Source organism: Typopeltis vanoorti, chromosome 25 (genome assembly GCF_054136105.1).
Source record: "Typopeltis vanoorti isolate ZY-2024b chromosome 25, IOZ_Tvanoo_1.0, whole genome shotgun sequence".
Classification (NCBI taxonomy): domain Eukaryota; kingdom Metazoa; phylum Arthropoda; class Arachnida; order Uropygi; family Thelyphonidae; genus Typopeltis; species Typopeltis vanoorti.
In genome coordinates, this window is record NC_143573.1 from 5,707,269 (window position 1) to 5,721,509 (window position 14,241).

Consider the following 14,241-nt stretch of genomic DNA (forward strand, 5'->3'; position numbering starts at 1 on the left):
GAGGAAAACAAGCTGCAGAGATGAGATTTTGAAGAACAATTAAAGGATGCACAAACTCGGACTCTATAAGAAATGAAGACATCAGAAAAGAACGCGATATTTAGGACATAAATGAAAAGATCAAGGAATAGAGAGAGAAATGGAAAAAAAAACATCTGTCTAGGATGGAAAGATATCGACTACCAAAAGAGGTAGATGGATATACCAAAGAGAAAGAAGGAGAGAGAGAGAGAGAGAGAGAGAGAATAGAGAGAGAGAGAGAGAGAGAGAGAGAGAGAGAGAGAGAGAGAGAGAGAAGAGAGAGAGAGACAGAGAGGAAAACCAGTCGCGAAGTGGGAAAACCGGTGAAACTGGAGGAACAGACGAATGCCTACTCCTTGAAGAAGACTACAGTAAATAACTACATCACGTTTACATTGTACATTTTGATTGCATATCCAAAATACAATAAAACTGGACGTACTTTCATGAGTACAATGTTCCTAGATAATTCAATTTCAAGTGTACTTTGCACTCATGAAAGTACAATTTGGGACAGAATAAATGAAGAAAAAAGTGCGAATCACATTTTTGTATTTATGTGAACACCCACTGAGAAACTGTTTAATTAGAATTTGCTGAAGTGGGTTGTGGTGATCTCACTGGAATCTTATCGTCCATTTCCTGTCCAAACAGCAATCGGACATTTTCGGACACGCGTACTTACGATTCTTGCAACTTTTATGATTAAGAATCTTAAACTACCACGCTCAAGTAGAACTCTCTTGTGAAGCACCCAGAGATGACCAATAACATTTAACTGTTGAAAGGAAGTTGAGTTTTGGAGATTAAGCAACGACAAAACACATCTTAAGAAGTATATTTTATCCTAATAAGGATCCTGCGATTGTACAAGTGGTCTCACTAATGTTCTTATATCACAGAAATCCAGCTTTATAATTCGTATTTAATATTACATTTTGGATTAAATCTGCAGAGCGTTTGCAGCACACGCAATAATGAAAGATTGCAATGAGAAAAACAAAGGACATCCATCAGCGAAAAAAAATTTCAAAAATAATTCAAGTAATTTTGTTCTCGTGATTAAGACAGCAGAAGCAGCACAAAGGATTCTGGGATTTCGACTCCCTTTTTTCCTTTTTAGGTAATGCATAATTGAGCTTCTCCCAGAAATACCTTTCGCCCCAGCAAAGGTAAGTGGTTGTTTCCAGGTAATTCTGCATTTCCTCGTCGAGATCACCCACGTTAATATCGCCGTATTTCACCGCAACCAAGTAACAATGGCTGACTTTCATGTTATGCAGATGAGCTGTTTCGAATTCCATGCGACACCAGGAGCTTTCCAAAAATGCCCTAAAAAAAAAAAAAGAGAAGTACAGGAATTTGGAAAATCGAGAATTGTAGGAGTTCCAAACTTGTTAAACATTGAGTACTTATTATTATTATTATTATTATTATTATTATTATTATTATTATTATTATTATTATTATTATTATTATTATTATTATCTGAAATCTTCAGGGAGTCAAGGACTCATCGAGGGAGGCTGTAAATTACCCAACCCAGCTATCATGCCTTTCCATAAATTCATTCAACCATTCACCCTAGATGCACTCACTATCCCTAAGGGCAAATTATTCAACTCACTCACTACTCTCCTGGAGAAAAACTTAGCTCTTACCCCTTTCTTGACTGTGAACAACCTTAACTTCCATGGATGCCCCCGAGTTCTCTCCCCGCCTTTCATATAACGAAACATTTCATCATTTGAAATGCTATAACACCCATTCAAAAGTTTATAGACCTCTATCATATCACCCCTCATTTTCCTGTTAATCAGAGTCTGTAATCCACATACTCGCAATCCGTCCTCATAATCTAAATCCCATAATCCGGATATAATCTTTGTAACTCTTCTTTCCACCCTTTCCACAGCTTCTTTATCCCCTTGGAACCCGAGAGACCAAATCTGCGCACAGTAGTCCCGATGTAGTCTTATCAAAGCCTTATAAAGAGGTAAAATGGCTTACTTATCCTTACATGTCACGGTTCGCTTCAACATCGCAATTATCATCTAAGTTGTATTTGCAACTTTTCCTATGTGACCTCGGTACTTTAAATTCCTATCCATCAATACACCAAGATCCCTTGCCTCTTCAGTTTCTTGTAGCATAAACCCGCCAATATAATATGCCGCTGGAACTCTAATTTATTATTAATTAGATTACTTTGAAAATCGACAAATGAAAGATTTAATTATTGTAAGAAGAGGGTAATAAAATGATCAGTTGATCAGTGAATGAAGAAACAGATTTCTGCGTTCCCTCCAAAGAAATTAAAGAATTAAGCGATATTTAAAACAGCTTAAGTAAGTCAAACTCGAATTCTGCTTGCATTCCGAAAACGGCTCTTGCTCCGCTGTGGCCTCGAAACTGCGACAGTGAAACGCGCCTTTTCTTAATCGATTGGATGCCATCCTTTTCTTATTTCTACACCCAGAGGCCGCAGTGATGTCCTCTCTGTGAATCGCATTTTAATTGGGCAGTCCGAATTTAAAGTTCGCAGTTTCAGGCGAAGATGCGCTTCACCAACTTCGCTGGCACTCTTGGGAAATCCTAAAAGCGACATTTTTTCGACGATCCTGTCCGGATGTTGCTTTGCATGGAGTGCGCACCAACGCAGTTGCATTAAAACTGTCCTTTCCACTTATTTTATCGTCTTCTGGCTAGATTTTCATGAATCGTCACTGCTGAATGTTTCGTCGGAAAATCCCTCGATAGTGTTCGTGCATCAGGAACAGCCACGTAAGAACCAATTCTGTTCCACAGTGGCACTTTCTCTTAAGACGTTTCCATAATCGGAGCTTGGTGCAAAATTAAAAAGTGACGATTCATGAATATTTATGTTCAGGTTCAGAATTATTTGCGTGTCAACTTGACAAAACTCATCCTTCGTACTTTCGAAACTCTTCCCAAATACTTCAAAAGTTCGGTGTTGCTCGATGTTTGCGTGATCCCTTTTTCTAAGCCGTGATAACCACATTATCATGTGACTGTAAACATCCTGGACACATCAGCGTAACATCCGATTCGAGATGTTCTTTTTGAAGTTCTGCTGAATGAGCCTGATAGAAATTTAAAGACTTTTGTGATATCGGGGGAGAGGGGGGGACAAATGGATTGGTTGCAGGTCACCCCGTGCAACCAATTATTTCGATATTTCACCAATTGGCTTTTACTATCCTCTTAAAGCAGTTAGCAACAAAACACATGGATACGTATATCAGAGGGATGATGATTTAAGAACTACTTACCGAGATAAGATCACGATGGTCCTCCTGCTCTTGGAGACGGCATCCATGATATTTTCCAGAATGAAGGTTCCAGGGCAAAAGTCTCGGTAATGCAAACAAAGCCTGTAGTGGTAATCTCCTTCCAGTTCTAGAAATTTCAGCAGCGACAAATTAGATTAATTTGAGTTGAACTCAATTTCAACTTTTAAATCAATTAAAAGCAGTTTGGATTCTAATAATTGCTAAACAAATACAATTCTAGAACTTTCAGGTAAGTACATGAATACGTACAGTTAAAAAATATATCCAAAAAGTTAGAAATAAATATGGAATTCGATGCAAGTGATAAGTATTATGAGCATATCAGGGCATGTATAACATATATTTATTAAAAATCTAAACCCACAAGTAGAACTCGATTACAGCAACCAGTTCGCGGCAGTTTAATGTCAAATGTCAAGCATGTGCAGAAGCAAAAAAACTTACATTCAAGCGGTGCTTTGATTAGATTGTTTTAAGCAGCCCAATGAAAACTTTGAGTAGCGTTCAGTTCTTAGTTAACAATCTATGATTGCAGTTTCGTGTTCCTTTCCTCCCCGAAATTGCATTACTGTCACTTCGTCGGAGGGCCAACAATTTAATGGCCTTTTTGCAAACTCACAAACAAGTGCTGATGATTTGTGCTGTCCACACAAACCGTAACTCCATTCTGCATTTTCAACAGTCTGAATAACCCGAGAAAGATGCATTCAGACAAGAACCAACAGCCCATCGTGGCTCAGAAGATGAAAGAGTAGCTACTCTTTCATCTTCTGAGCCACGATGAAGATGAAAGAGTAGCTATTTCTACCGCCTCCACAGTTCAGTGCTTTTTGGTTAAAAGGTGTGGGTTCGAATCTCACCTAAGACTCGAAGAAGCTTTAGAAGGGTTCTTGTCATCTGAAGACGAATTCAGGTTTCGTGCAGTGACCGACGAATTTTACATCTCGGAAAGCATCCAAACGGGACAAAAGAACCCCCGCAATTAACATATTTAATATGATGGTCTCATAACCTTAGTGCTTTCGCCAGTAATTCTTGAATAAAAATCGGAATCAACTTCCCATTACAATGGCTCAGTTCACAATTGCGTGCTTAATCCAAACGCCACACAGACGACTGCACGCATCGGCACTCCTATGAGTCGCCTTTCTTATTTCCTAAGTTTACCCAATCATCCAGTTTTTTCCAACTTACAGCTACCATACTGCAAGCACTCGCGACAATTCCGATGCGAGTATTAGCATCCAACAAATATATGAGAATTAAAACGACAAAATTTGGAAATCGACCCACAAACTAGCAAACCATTCAAACTGAAAACGAGTCAGACGAATAATATGAATCTTGCCCACGTAAGTCTGTGAACTTGTCACACATTAGTGAGGTGGTGAGCAAAACGTTGGATGATCTCGAAACCTTGCTCTGCAAATCAAAGAGGATACGTTGCCAAACCACTTCAGACCTCTAGTAAGGAGAACGATGATTCTACACCAGTTATGGACATATAAAATGTTCTTGAATAAACCTGAGTATGAATATCATTAAAGAGAAATTTATACAAATGCACTGATACTTACTGGGAACCAAGATATTTGTTACATATTCCTGATCTTGATCGCTGTAAGAGATAAATGCATCGAACTCTTTCCCTTCGTCTGTTTCTGCGGCTTTCATGAATGTGACTCCGGCAGAGTAAAGCAATATTTTAATGGCCTCTCTGTAGTAGAAAAGGACAACGCCGACTACTGCGAAGAGAATTGACGAACCTGTAAAACAAATATTATTCTATGAACAAATATTGCAAAATACATAAAAGTCTTCTTCCCGTTTTGTAAAAGGTTATATTCACACATTCGTTCAATTAAGAAGTATCAACCGATCGTTGAAAATCACTTTGTTGTTAGGGAGACCATGGTGCGACTTGGCGAAAATTTTAAAAGCTCATAACATCAGAGTGGTTTTTAAACCAACTACCACGATCAGACAAGTCTTAAGATCGCCCAAAAATGAGGTACCGTTCTTCAAATTTCCTGGCGTATGTGAAATTCTATGTACGTGTGGCCTTTCTTACATTGGACAAACTTCTAGAAGTTTTGAAATAAGACAGAAGGAACATGTGGGGGATGTCAATCACAATAGAATCATCACATCTGGTTTAGCTCATCATTTCTCAACATCAAATCACGTTATAGATTGGAAAAACAGTTCTATGCCTTACATCGAGAATGACTACAGTTACAGAACTTTCAAAGAAGCAGCAGTGGTGCTACGCACAGGCAATAATTTAAATAGAAATCAAGGTGCTATTCTTAAACACATATGGAAATATCTCATCAATTCTCTCAGCTCAACAGAACTACAATATGCGAGAAATTACACAACACGTGGTCATGTACCGGATTCTGACTGAAGCATTCGAACGCATGCATGCCATCAAACAACACGAATTATCAAATGTAACGGTCTATCAGTTAATAAAAGTGTATGTTTTCATGTAACTTGATGCATTTGTTTTCACACTAGTACAGCCTTGAAAATGCTAGAGAGTGGCTAGTGAAACTTGTTGGCCCTTTGTATTTGTAATCATTAAATCTTATGGTCTTTTAACAATAAAAGATCTTAGTTTTGCCAGTTAATTATTTTAGTTAAGTTGGGTAGGGCACGTTTCTAGGGCACAGCCCTTGCAGGAGGACACGGCGAATCACTGGGCGGTTTCCAAAGAACAGTCACACTGTCGGCAACACAGAATTCTCCGTATTGTCGATGAATTGTTGCGCGATTTGATGTTAAAGCCGAATCTGCTGAGGCCAGTGAATTATGAAATGCATGTGGCGTCTGTTCTTCTGGCAGGTTTTGTGGTAGGAAGAAATTTACCTTCTCCTCCATTGCCAATGATTCTCTGCATCATTCCCCTCACATTACAGCAAGTAATGTGAGGGGGAATGATGCAGAGTAGAATTAGTATTAATATTAATGATGCAGAGTAGATTCAGTAGAATACTGCATGTCCCCTGACATGCAGTATACTACTAAATGTGGAACATTTGTATAATTTGGAGCAACAGTCTTATTATTGTATAACTGATATTCTTGAACAGATAAGACCATACTACTTAATACTGAATCTCTCTCTCTCTCTCTCTCTCTCTCTCTCTCTCTCTCTCTCTCTCCATTGCATAACTTCCATTGATCAGCCACAGCCTTTGAGAATTTTTCATCACTCAAGTTTAAGTGATAGAACCTAGAGGATACTGTGTACAAAGAAGAGGGGATGAAGTTGATATGTTTTTGCAATTATTCAAAAAAGAAAAAAAAAAACGAAGGAATTCTCTTTGGGTGTGTTGATGCGGGGAAAAATTTCCTGTTGGTGTTTCGCAAGTGTTCAACTTTCAGGACATGAAAATAACTTTCCAGAGATTTCTTTGAGAAGGAATAAGTCGGCAGACTTTAATGAGTCAAATTTTGTAGAAGGCACCTTTTCCGCAATACACACCACCCTAAATTCCTTTGTAAATTCCGCTGAGATTCAATTTTTTTTAAAAATTAAACAGCAAAATCGAATGTTTGTTGTAGAAATATTAGGCTCAGCCCTAACATACGTACCTATAGCAATGATAGGGAGCGCTGTTGTCCAAAAGGAGTCGTCAGGACAAAGGTCTTTCTCTGTGAGACTGACGATCGCTTTGTTTTTATTATTTCCATTTGCGTCGTCGTTCGCACACTTTGTATCATTGACATCAATAATCTGGAACACAAAAGAAATTCGTTTTAATTATATATTTATGTATAAACTTAAACTTTCGTTTTTAGTTTGAATTTGGAAAGATAACATGTAAGAGAAAGAGGAGAGAGAGAGAGAGAGAGAGAGAGAGAGAGAGAGAGAGAGAGAGAGAGAGAGAGAGAGAGAGAGAGAGAGAGAGTAGAATGGATATCCTTGTAAGTCTTCTGACTCCAAGGATTTCCAGCGAGACAATAATCTAAACACAATGATCCTAATCAGGCAAGAAAGAGTGGTACTGACCTCCGCTCGTTTGTCTGTAATCCACTTTCTGAGCTCATTGCTGTTACAATCGCACGTCCACGGATTCTCAGACATCGTAGCATATTCCAAGGGCATCTGCGTGATGGCCGGAAAAGGCAGATTAGTCAACCGGTTGTTTTTTAACAGCAGACCCACGACGTTCTTCGAAAAGAGCCCCTCTACAGAAGCGAGTTGGTTGTCTTCCAAGTTTACAGCAAACATCTCAGTGCTTGAAGAGTTTAAAATCGAGATCACCTGGGGCGGCACAGACGTCAAATTTTGACCGCTGCAGTTCACTAAATTGCCATAAAAGGAATGCGTTTCGTTGGAGAAATAAACGCAGTTGCAGTGGCATGGCACAGGACAGTTGTCGTTAGCGCTCGCCAGATCTTCGAAACTAAAAGATTTCAGTCCCTTTCCTTGGTGCCAATGGGGAGCTGCACATTCGGGTTGATCGAGAAAGGTTACGTTGTCCGCCAATGCCTGGATCAGTGGATAGAGCGGGCATTCGCAGTTCCAAGGATTGTCTGAAATGAAAAAAAATAGAGGATACTGAACCATAAAATGAATGACGGGAAAATCTGAATTTAAACTGGATATCACATGTGAGAACTGATTTACACAAATAAAGACTGCATAATCAAATGCGAATTTTTTTTAATAATAATCATATATTTTATCGATTGCTAAAATATTTATACGTACAATAAACATCTTGTGTGACATTGCACCTTATAATTTTACAGAGTTCAGCACTAAGTGCTGCAATTCCTACATTGGATTTCAATTAAAATTTTTAATAATACTTTTTAGCCTTTATATTATGTATTTACAACACATGTTCTTCTAATATTAACAATGAAGATTATACAGAATTTTTTATAGTTTTTTTTAAAGTTTGAGAAAGAGTGATTACACACACAAATTTCTGCATTTGTTTATAAGGATTACTTGTAGATGAGTGAAGCAAGTTAATCCCACCTACTTTAAAGCTTGGGTTAGATTTTATGAAGAGAGTGGGACTTAGCCTTCACTATGTGTGTTGTTGCTCCTGTTTATGTATGGGATGTAGGCATTGGATGCTAGTGATTTGCGATGTGTATATTACTGTTAATGGTTTCTTAACTTTGTTGGTATATTTTACAGAGTTCGTTTTTTAATGTTCTGTAGTTATCTACGTGTTTTAAATTTCTTGGTAGGTTGTTGAGTTGCGTGGGTATCTGATGTGATCTCAAAAAAGAACCGTATGAGTTGTTGAAGGGTGTAGGGATGTAGAGAGTTGTTGTAGGTCGCGTTATACGACATATGTTTCTGTTGTTTCGATAGGTGATGTTGAAATAATTCCTTGTTAATGTCATGTAGTTTTTCAGGTTTTTAATGCTCAGAATTCTGTGTATCGCCAAGTGCTTGTCGATAATGGTTGTTGCATGTAAGGTATCCAGATCACTGTTGACACGATTTTCCTATGTAATGTTTCTAATTTTGTTAGCTGTTTGATGCGTTTGCCAAAGACATTATTCCATCCAACATAAAAATCTCCTATATCACGGATGGAATAATGTCTTTAACTTGGAAGAGTTTTGCTGCGATGATCCGTAGTTTGGTGTGAAGGTATTCTATAAGTTTTGTCCATTTAAGGTGGGAATCTATATAGAGACCGAGGTATTTTGCGTGTATTAGAGGCTTGATTTCTGAACATTGGCAGGTATTTTTGTTGTTAATTCAGAGGTATGTGTGAAAGTGTATCGATAGTGATGCGGGGCGAATGATTCTTGGGATGTGTATTATCAACATCTGTGTTTTGGTGCCGTTGATTAGAATTCTGTTTTAGTGGAAGTATGTTGTGATTTCATTTAGGTTTTGTTGTGCTTTGCAGAGAGCCGTGTTGATGTCTGTGTGGATTGCTAATAGTGCAGTGTCATCCGCGTACAGAAATATTTGACTTCTTATGGATATGTTATGAACATCGTTAATGTATAAGTTGGATATAGTGGGTGATAATATGGCACCTTGAGGGACACCGTGTTTTTTTTGTATACCTCGACTGTGACATGTACCTATTTTTGTTTCTTGTGTTCTGTTTGAGAGGTAGTTCTTGAACCATGTATGCAGTGTTCCTCTTATACCTGTTGAGTATAGTTTGGTGAGTAGTACGTTATGTTCAAGTGTATCAAATGCTTTGGTTAGGTCCAGAAGTATAAGGACGGCGTACTTGTGTTTGTCGAAAACTTTGTTTATTGTGTCGCGATGTCTTCTAATGAAGTAATGGTGCTTTTTGTTTTCTGAAAGCCGAATTGGTTTTGTGAGATGATGTTGTACTTCGGTAAATAGTTCTGTAGTCTGGGGTGCGTTATTTTTTCTAGAATTTTTGAGATGACTGGTAGGGTAGATATTGGTCTGTAGTTCTGAGTATCGTTTCGTTTGCCGTGTTTGTATATTGGCGTAATTACTGCAGTTTTTAGTTGTTGTGGAATAATGCCTGTGTCGAATATTATGTTCACGAGTTTCAAACGTATTGGATTTATTTGTTCAAAGTGTGTTATAAGGTCTGTGAGTCTTATTTTGTCTACTCCTGGAGTGTTCTTTGGTTTAAGTTGTTAGATTGCTTCTTTTTGTTCCTGTTTTGTTACGGATGAAAAATACATCGTTTTTTGTTGACTTTGAGTTGGTAGTTTTTTGTTGATCGTTGGTAGTTTGTCCTTTTTGAGTTGTGTGATGCTGTTTGTGAAAGCATGGTTGAATGAGTCAGTATTTTTTACATGGTTATCGACAATGCTCTTTAATATGATCGATTTTGTCGACGTTTGTGGTGGTAGGAGGGGGGGGTAGGAAACGTAATAAAACGAAGTTGAGACAAAATAATGATCGGCAATTTTGACGTTAATTACTGATGATTTATATGTATGAATGGGAGCCCGTATGTCGATATGATCAATGCATGATTTTGTTAGTGAGTTATTGAGTATTTCTTTTCTTGTTGGGGAGTTAATGGTAGGGTTTATGTTGTACTGACTTAGTATATCAAGATATGTGTTAGTGGTTGAAGAAGCGTGGTCAAGAGTATTTATGTTAATGTCTCCTATTAGGATGAGTCTGTGTGTTGTACGGGGTTCGATGCCGCTTGGCCATGTTTCTAACTCGTGAAGAAAACTGAGTGGATTATTATCTGGGGGTCTGTATATTGTGTATTTGATACTATTGTGGCTATTTGTGATTTTCAAAATTAGTGTTTCCGCATTTTCGAAGTGAGTTTGTTTTTAGTCACATTGTATTTTTCTTTGATAAATACCACAATGCCACTTCCTCTTTTATTTGATCTACATAAGTTGTAGGTTTGATAATTATTTATGTTGTATGCGTAAATTTCTGTGTCGTTTATTGCAACTTCGGTCAGTATTAGCGCATCTATATTTATCATGGTATATTTGAGCTCTGTTATCAATGTAAGCCAGTGTTTTTTATACTTCTTATGTTTGTGTGTACGATAGTGAAGTTGGCATTGGTGGAAGTGTTGTCTGACCATTTCTTCAAAGAGTCAAAGATCTTGAAGTTTATGTTGTCTAACTGAATATGTTCGCCCATGTTTGAGATCTCCATTATATAGATTTTAAATGAGTTCTAATCGCTACTTAAGGATGTGAAAAGTTAGTGTTTTATATTGGTAGGTTGTGTAATTCGGATTCCCTTGTAATTATGTCTACTCGAGTGTTCCCATTCTTTCTCATAAATATCTGGGAATTCTTTGTCCACAGGAACTTGTAGTTTTTCTCTGTTTTTGTCTTCCTTGTTTGGTATAAAAGATTTTTGAAGTATGGATTCCAGTGTTTCGTTATATAGATTGGTGTTGGGAGTTTCTTATCAGTTAGGATCGTTGTTGTCAGCCTTGTTTTCTTGCTTGCTGTAAGAATGGGGTCTCTCAGACTTCTGTTGATAAAACGAGCGATGACTGGTGGCGGTCTCTCTTTTTTTTTTGTTTTTTTTTTGTGGGCCTCGGCTAATAGAGGTGATATCTGTGGTTGCGATTTGAATTCCAATTTTGCTGCCGATCAGTTGTATTACGTTGCTAAAGTCTTCTGTATTTTCTTTCATTATTCTCTCAATTTGAAGTTTTTTTTCCCTTTCTTTTTGTAGCATTTATTATTAATATTATGATTAGTCTTAGTCTTTTATATTTCAAAATTAAAAGACTAAGAACTCATTTCAAAAAAAAAAAAAAGAAGATTGCATAAAACATAATTAAATTAATAGTAATATTAAAATGACTAAATGTAATGTAATAATATTATTATTAATATTATCAAAATATTACTATTATATTTACAGAATAATTAAAGGGCGCTATGTAGGCATACGAACGGTCGCACGGTGATATCGCTGCTACAGTTTTTTATAGTTTTGAAGTGGTTCCAACTCCTGTTTTAAGCTGAAAGTGCTCCCAAGTAACCCTACTTATCACGCCGAAGACAGTGATATAAAATTCAACGAGATCGGCTAAGAAGAAACCAAGTTTTGAAGTGTTGAAAAGGGAACAGAGAGGACCGTGGTCAACACCCCGCGAAGAACAAAGGACGTCGCCATCTTTATAATCACGCCTCACAGACTAAGGGAAGAAAGGTGAGTCATGAAGTGTATCAAATGCCTGGAGGAGTTATCGTCCCACGGAAATAATATAACTTGTACGAAATGCAGTAGGATTCTACCCTTAAAATGTGCCGGCTTTTCAGAAACAACCTGGCATCATAAATATGAACCCGATGTAACACGTGAGGAATGGAAGTGTGTAATCTGCATGAGGAACAAAGAAACGCACGTAAGGCAGCCACCTACGATGCAGCCGATTATACCGGAGGCAAAATCTGATGACGAACTGGACAGACAAAAAAACGCAGGTGAGTCCTATAATTTAAACTCATTAAGTATGCTAATAGAAAACGGTCTAGTGACTATAAAAGCCAGCTTAGTAGATCTTGTGCAAGAACTCTTTAAGAAACAGAACGAACAAATAACAAAAAAATCTAGCGAATATGAAGATTTGGTAAAACTTAATAATTTAGCAGTTATAGAAGTGTTGCGAACGGTAAAAGAACATGAAAATGAGCATTAAGGCATTAAAAGACAGGCAACACAATTTGATGAAAGAGACATGCGAACTCCGTCAAGAACTTCATTCTCTAAAACTACATTACGAACGTTTAAATCAGCAACAACATAAAAAAGATCTTGTCATAAACGGTCTTCCTGAAACTGCACCTACAGAAAACCTCAGAGACGTGGTTTTAAAATTAGGCCATGTAATTGATATCCCCCAACAGCTTAACGACATTCAGACCGTAAATCGGATTCCTAGGAAGAGAAAAAACCAAGGCTTCCCACGACCTGCACCAGTCATAATTCGTCTTAAGAGCAAGCCCACAAGAGACAATCTCATAAAAGTCAGCAGGCAGAAAAAACCAGTTGCCAAGGACTTGAACGCACAGCAAGACAATACACCAATATTGCTATCCAAATATTTAACCCTATTCAACCAGAATCTGTTGTACCAAACAAGAAAAGCAAAAATGGAAACAAATTATCAATTTTTGTGGACCAGAGATGCCAAGATATTCATAAGGAAGTCACAAACTTCAAAGCCGATACAAATTAAAAGCACAGAAGACATAGAAAGCTGCCACTGTAAAGAAAAATGCCTCCTAAATAGTTCAAAAAGAACCCCAGAATAAAAAAAAGAACGTGAACCATCAAGACAGATGCAATAACACAGGATATATCGGCAATTTCACTTTGATCCGACCATTCAGATCATTCATTTGACCTCCCAAAGATCTGCCTACTTCCAACACAGTAACCAAATCAATAACAAATGATTTTGTTATTGACAAAATCAATAACAACCAGATCAATATCAAATATGTATATATAACCAGTATCACCCTCAGATAAGCTAATTACAAAGCTTCGAGGGTGCAGTTGAGTTACATCCCAGTAGTAGTATTTATCTAACATTATTCATTTAACATTCTGTAATGAATTCTCGTAGTAAACAGAAAATGTGATAGTAATACTTCAGTTATATATTTAAGTTTAAAATTATATATTTCATTTACAATTTAAATTTAAAAAAATTATTATTATGTAAACTGCAACATAAGTAATATTGTTTAACTTATGAGTCATTAATAATAAACACGATTACTATGATTATTATTAATAGTAATAATACACACCTTTTACTCTTGTGTCAATGAAAAATTCTGCAAATGATAATGATATTAAGAGTAATTATAATTCTTACGGAACCATTTTGCAAGAAAAAGATGCATTGTTGCCTAAATGTTAGTATATTCATGTCATTATTTGAGAGATAATAAACTAAAAAAAAAATTTTTTTTAAATCTTATCATGTAATATATCAGTATTACTCTGCATAATATAATAATATTACCATGCAATACATGAAAATACAATGTAATAAAACATTAAATATTACTAAAAATGATTGTAAATAGTTAAGTGACTTTGTATTGTGTGAAATAGTAGAAAATATAATATTTTTATTGTAAATAAAAAGACCGTGTATAATCACACTTTCTCAAATTTTGAAGGGGAAAAAATGTGACCTACAACAGGTATTATTAATTAACTTATGTAACTGTAAATCATCGCGTCCAGAGAATTCATCGCTTGGAAAATTAATCGTGACAAAATTTGAAATCATGTTTCACGTTACGTTATTCCCATATATGAGAAAAAAAAATTTATGTAGGATTTATTATTTCGATTATACTCAGCGGTGTGAAATTTTTAATTCTGTATAAAGTTATTAATATTCTTTCTCATTACAAGCTGTGCAGATGGAATATTAATTGTTACAGAACTGGGACAGGA

The 14,241-nt window shown here is 36.7% G+C and overlaps 1 protein-coding gene across 2 annotated transcripts in view; it reads right to left on the minus strand.

The window, feature by feature from the left end:
• Positions 1-843: 843 nt before the first annotated feature.
• LOC150092501 (uncharacterized) overlaps positions 844-14,241 on the minus strand; it is a 64,094-nt gene continuing 50,696 nt past the window's right edge. For both annotated transcript variants that reach the window (XM_090414511.1, XM_090414512.1), the window contains exons 4-8: positions 7,357-7,883; positions 6,939-7,080; positions 4,913-5,101; positions 3,315-3,441; positions 844-1,353 (exon numbers count right to left, since the gene is read on the minus strand). In XM_090414511.1, coding sequence (XP_090270637.1) covers positions 1,062-1,353; positions 3,315-3,441; positions 4,913-5,101; positions 6,939-7,080; positions 7,357-7,883 — 1,277 coding nt within the window. In that variant the 3' untranslated portion in view covers positions 844-1,061. The remainder of the gene's footprint in view (positions 1,354-3,314; positions 3,442-4,912; positions 5,102-6,938; positions 7,081-7,356; positions 7,884-14,241) is intronic.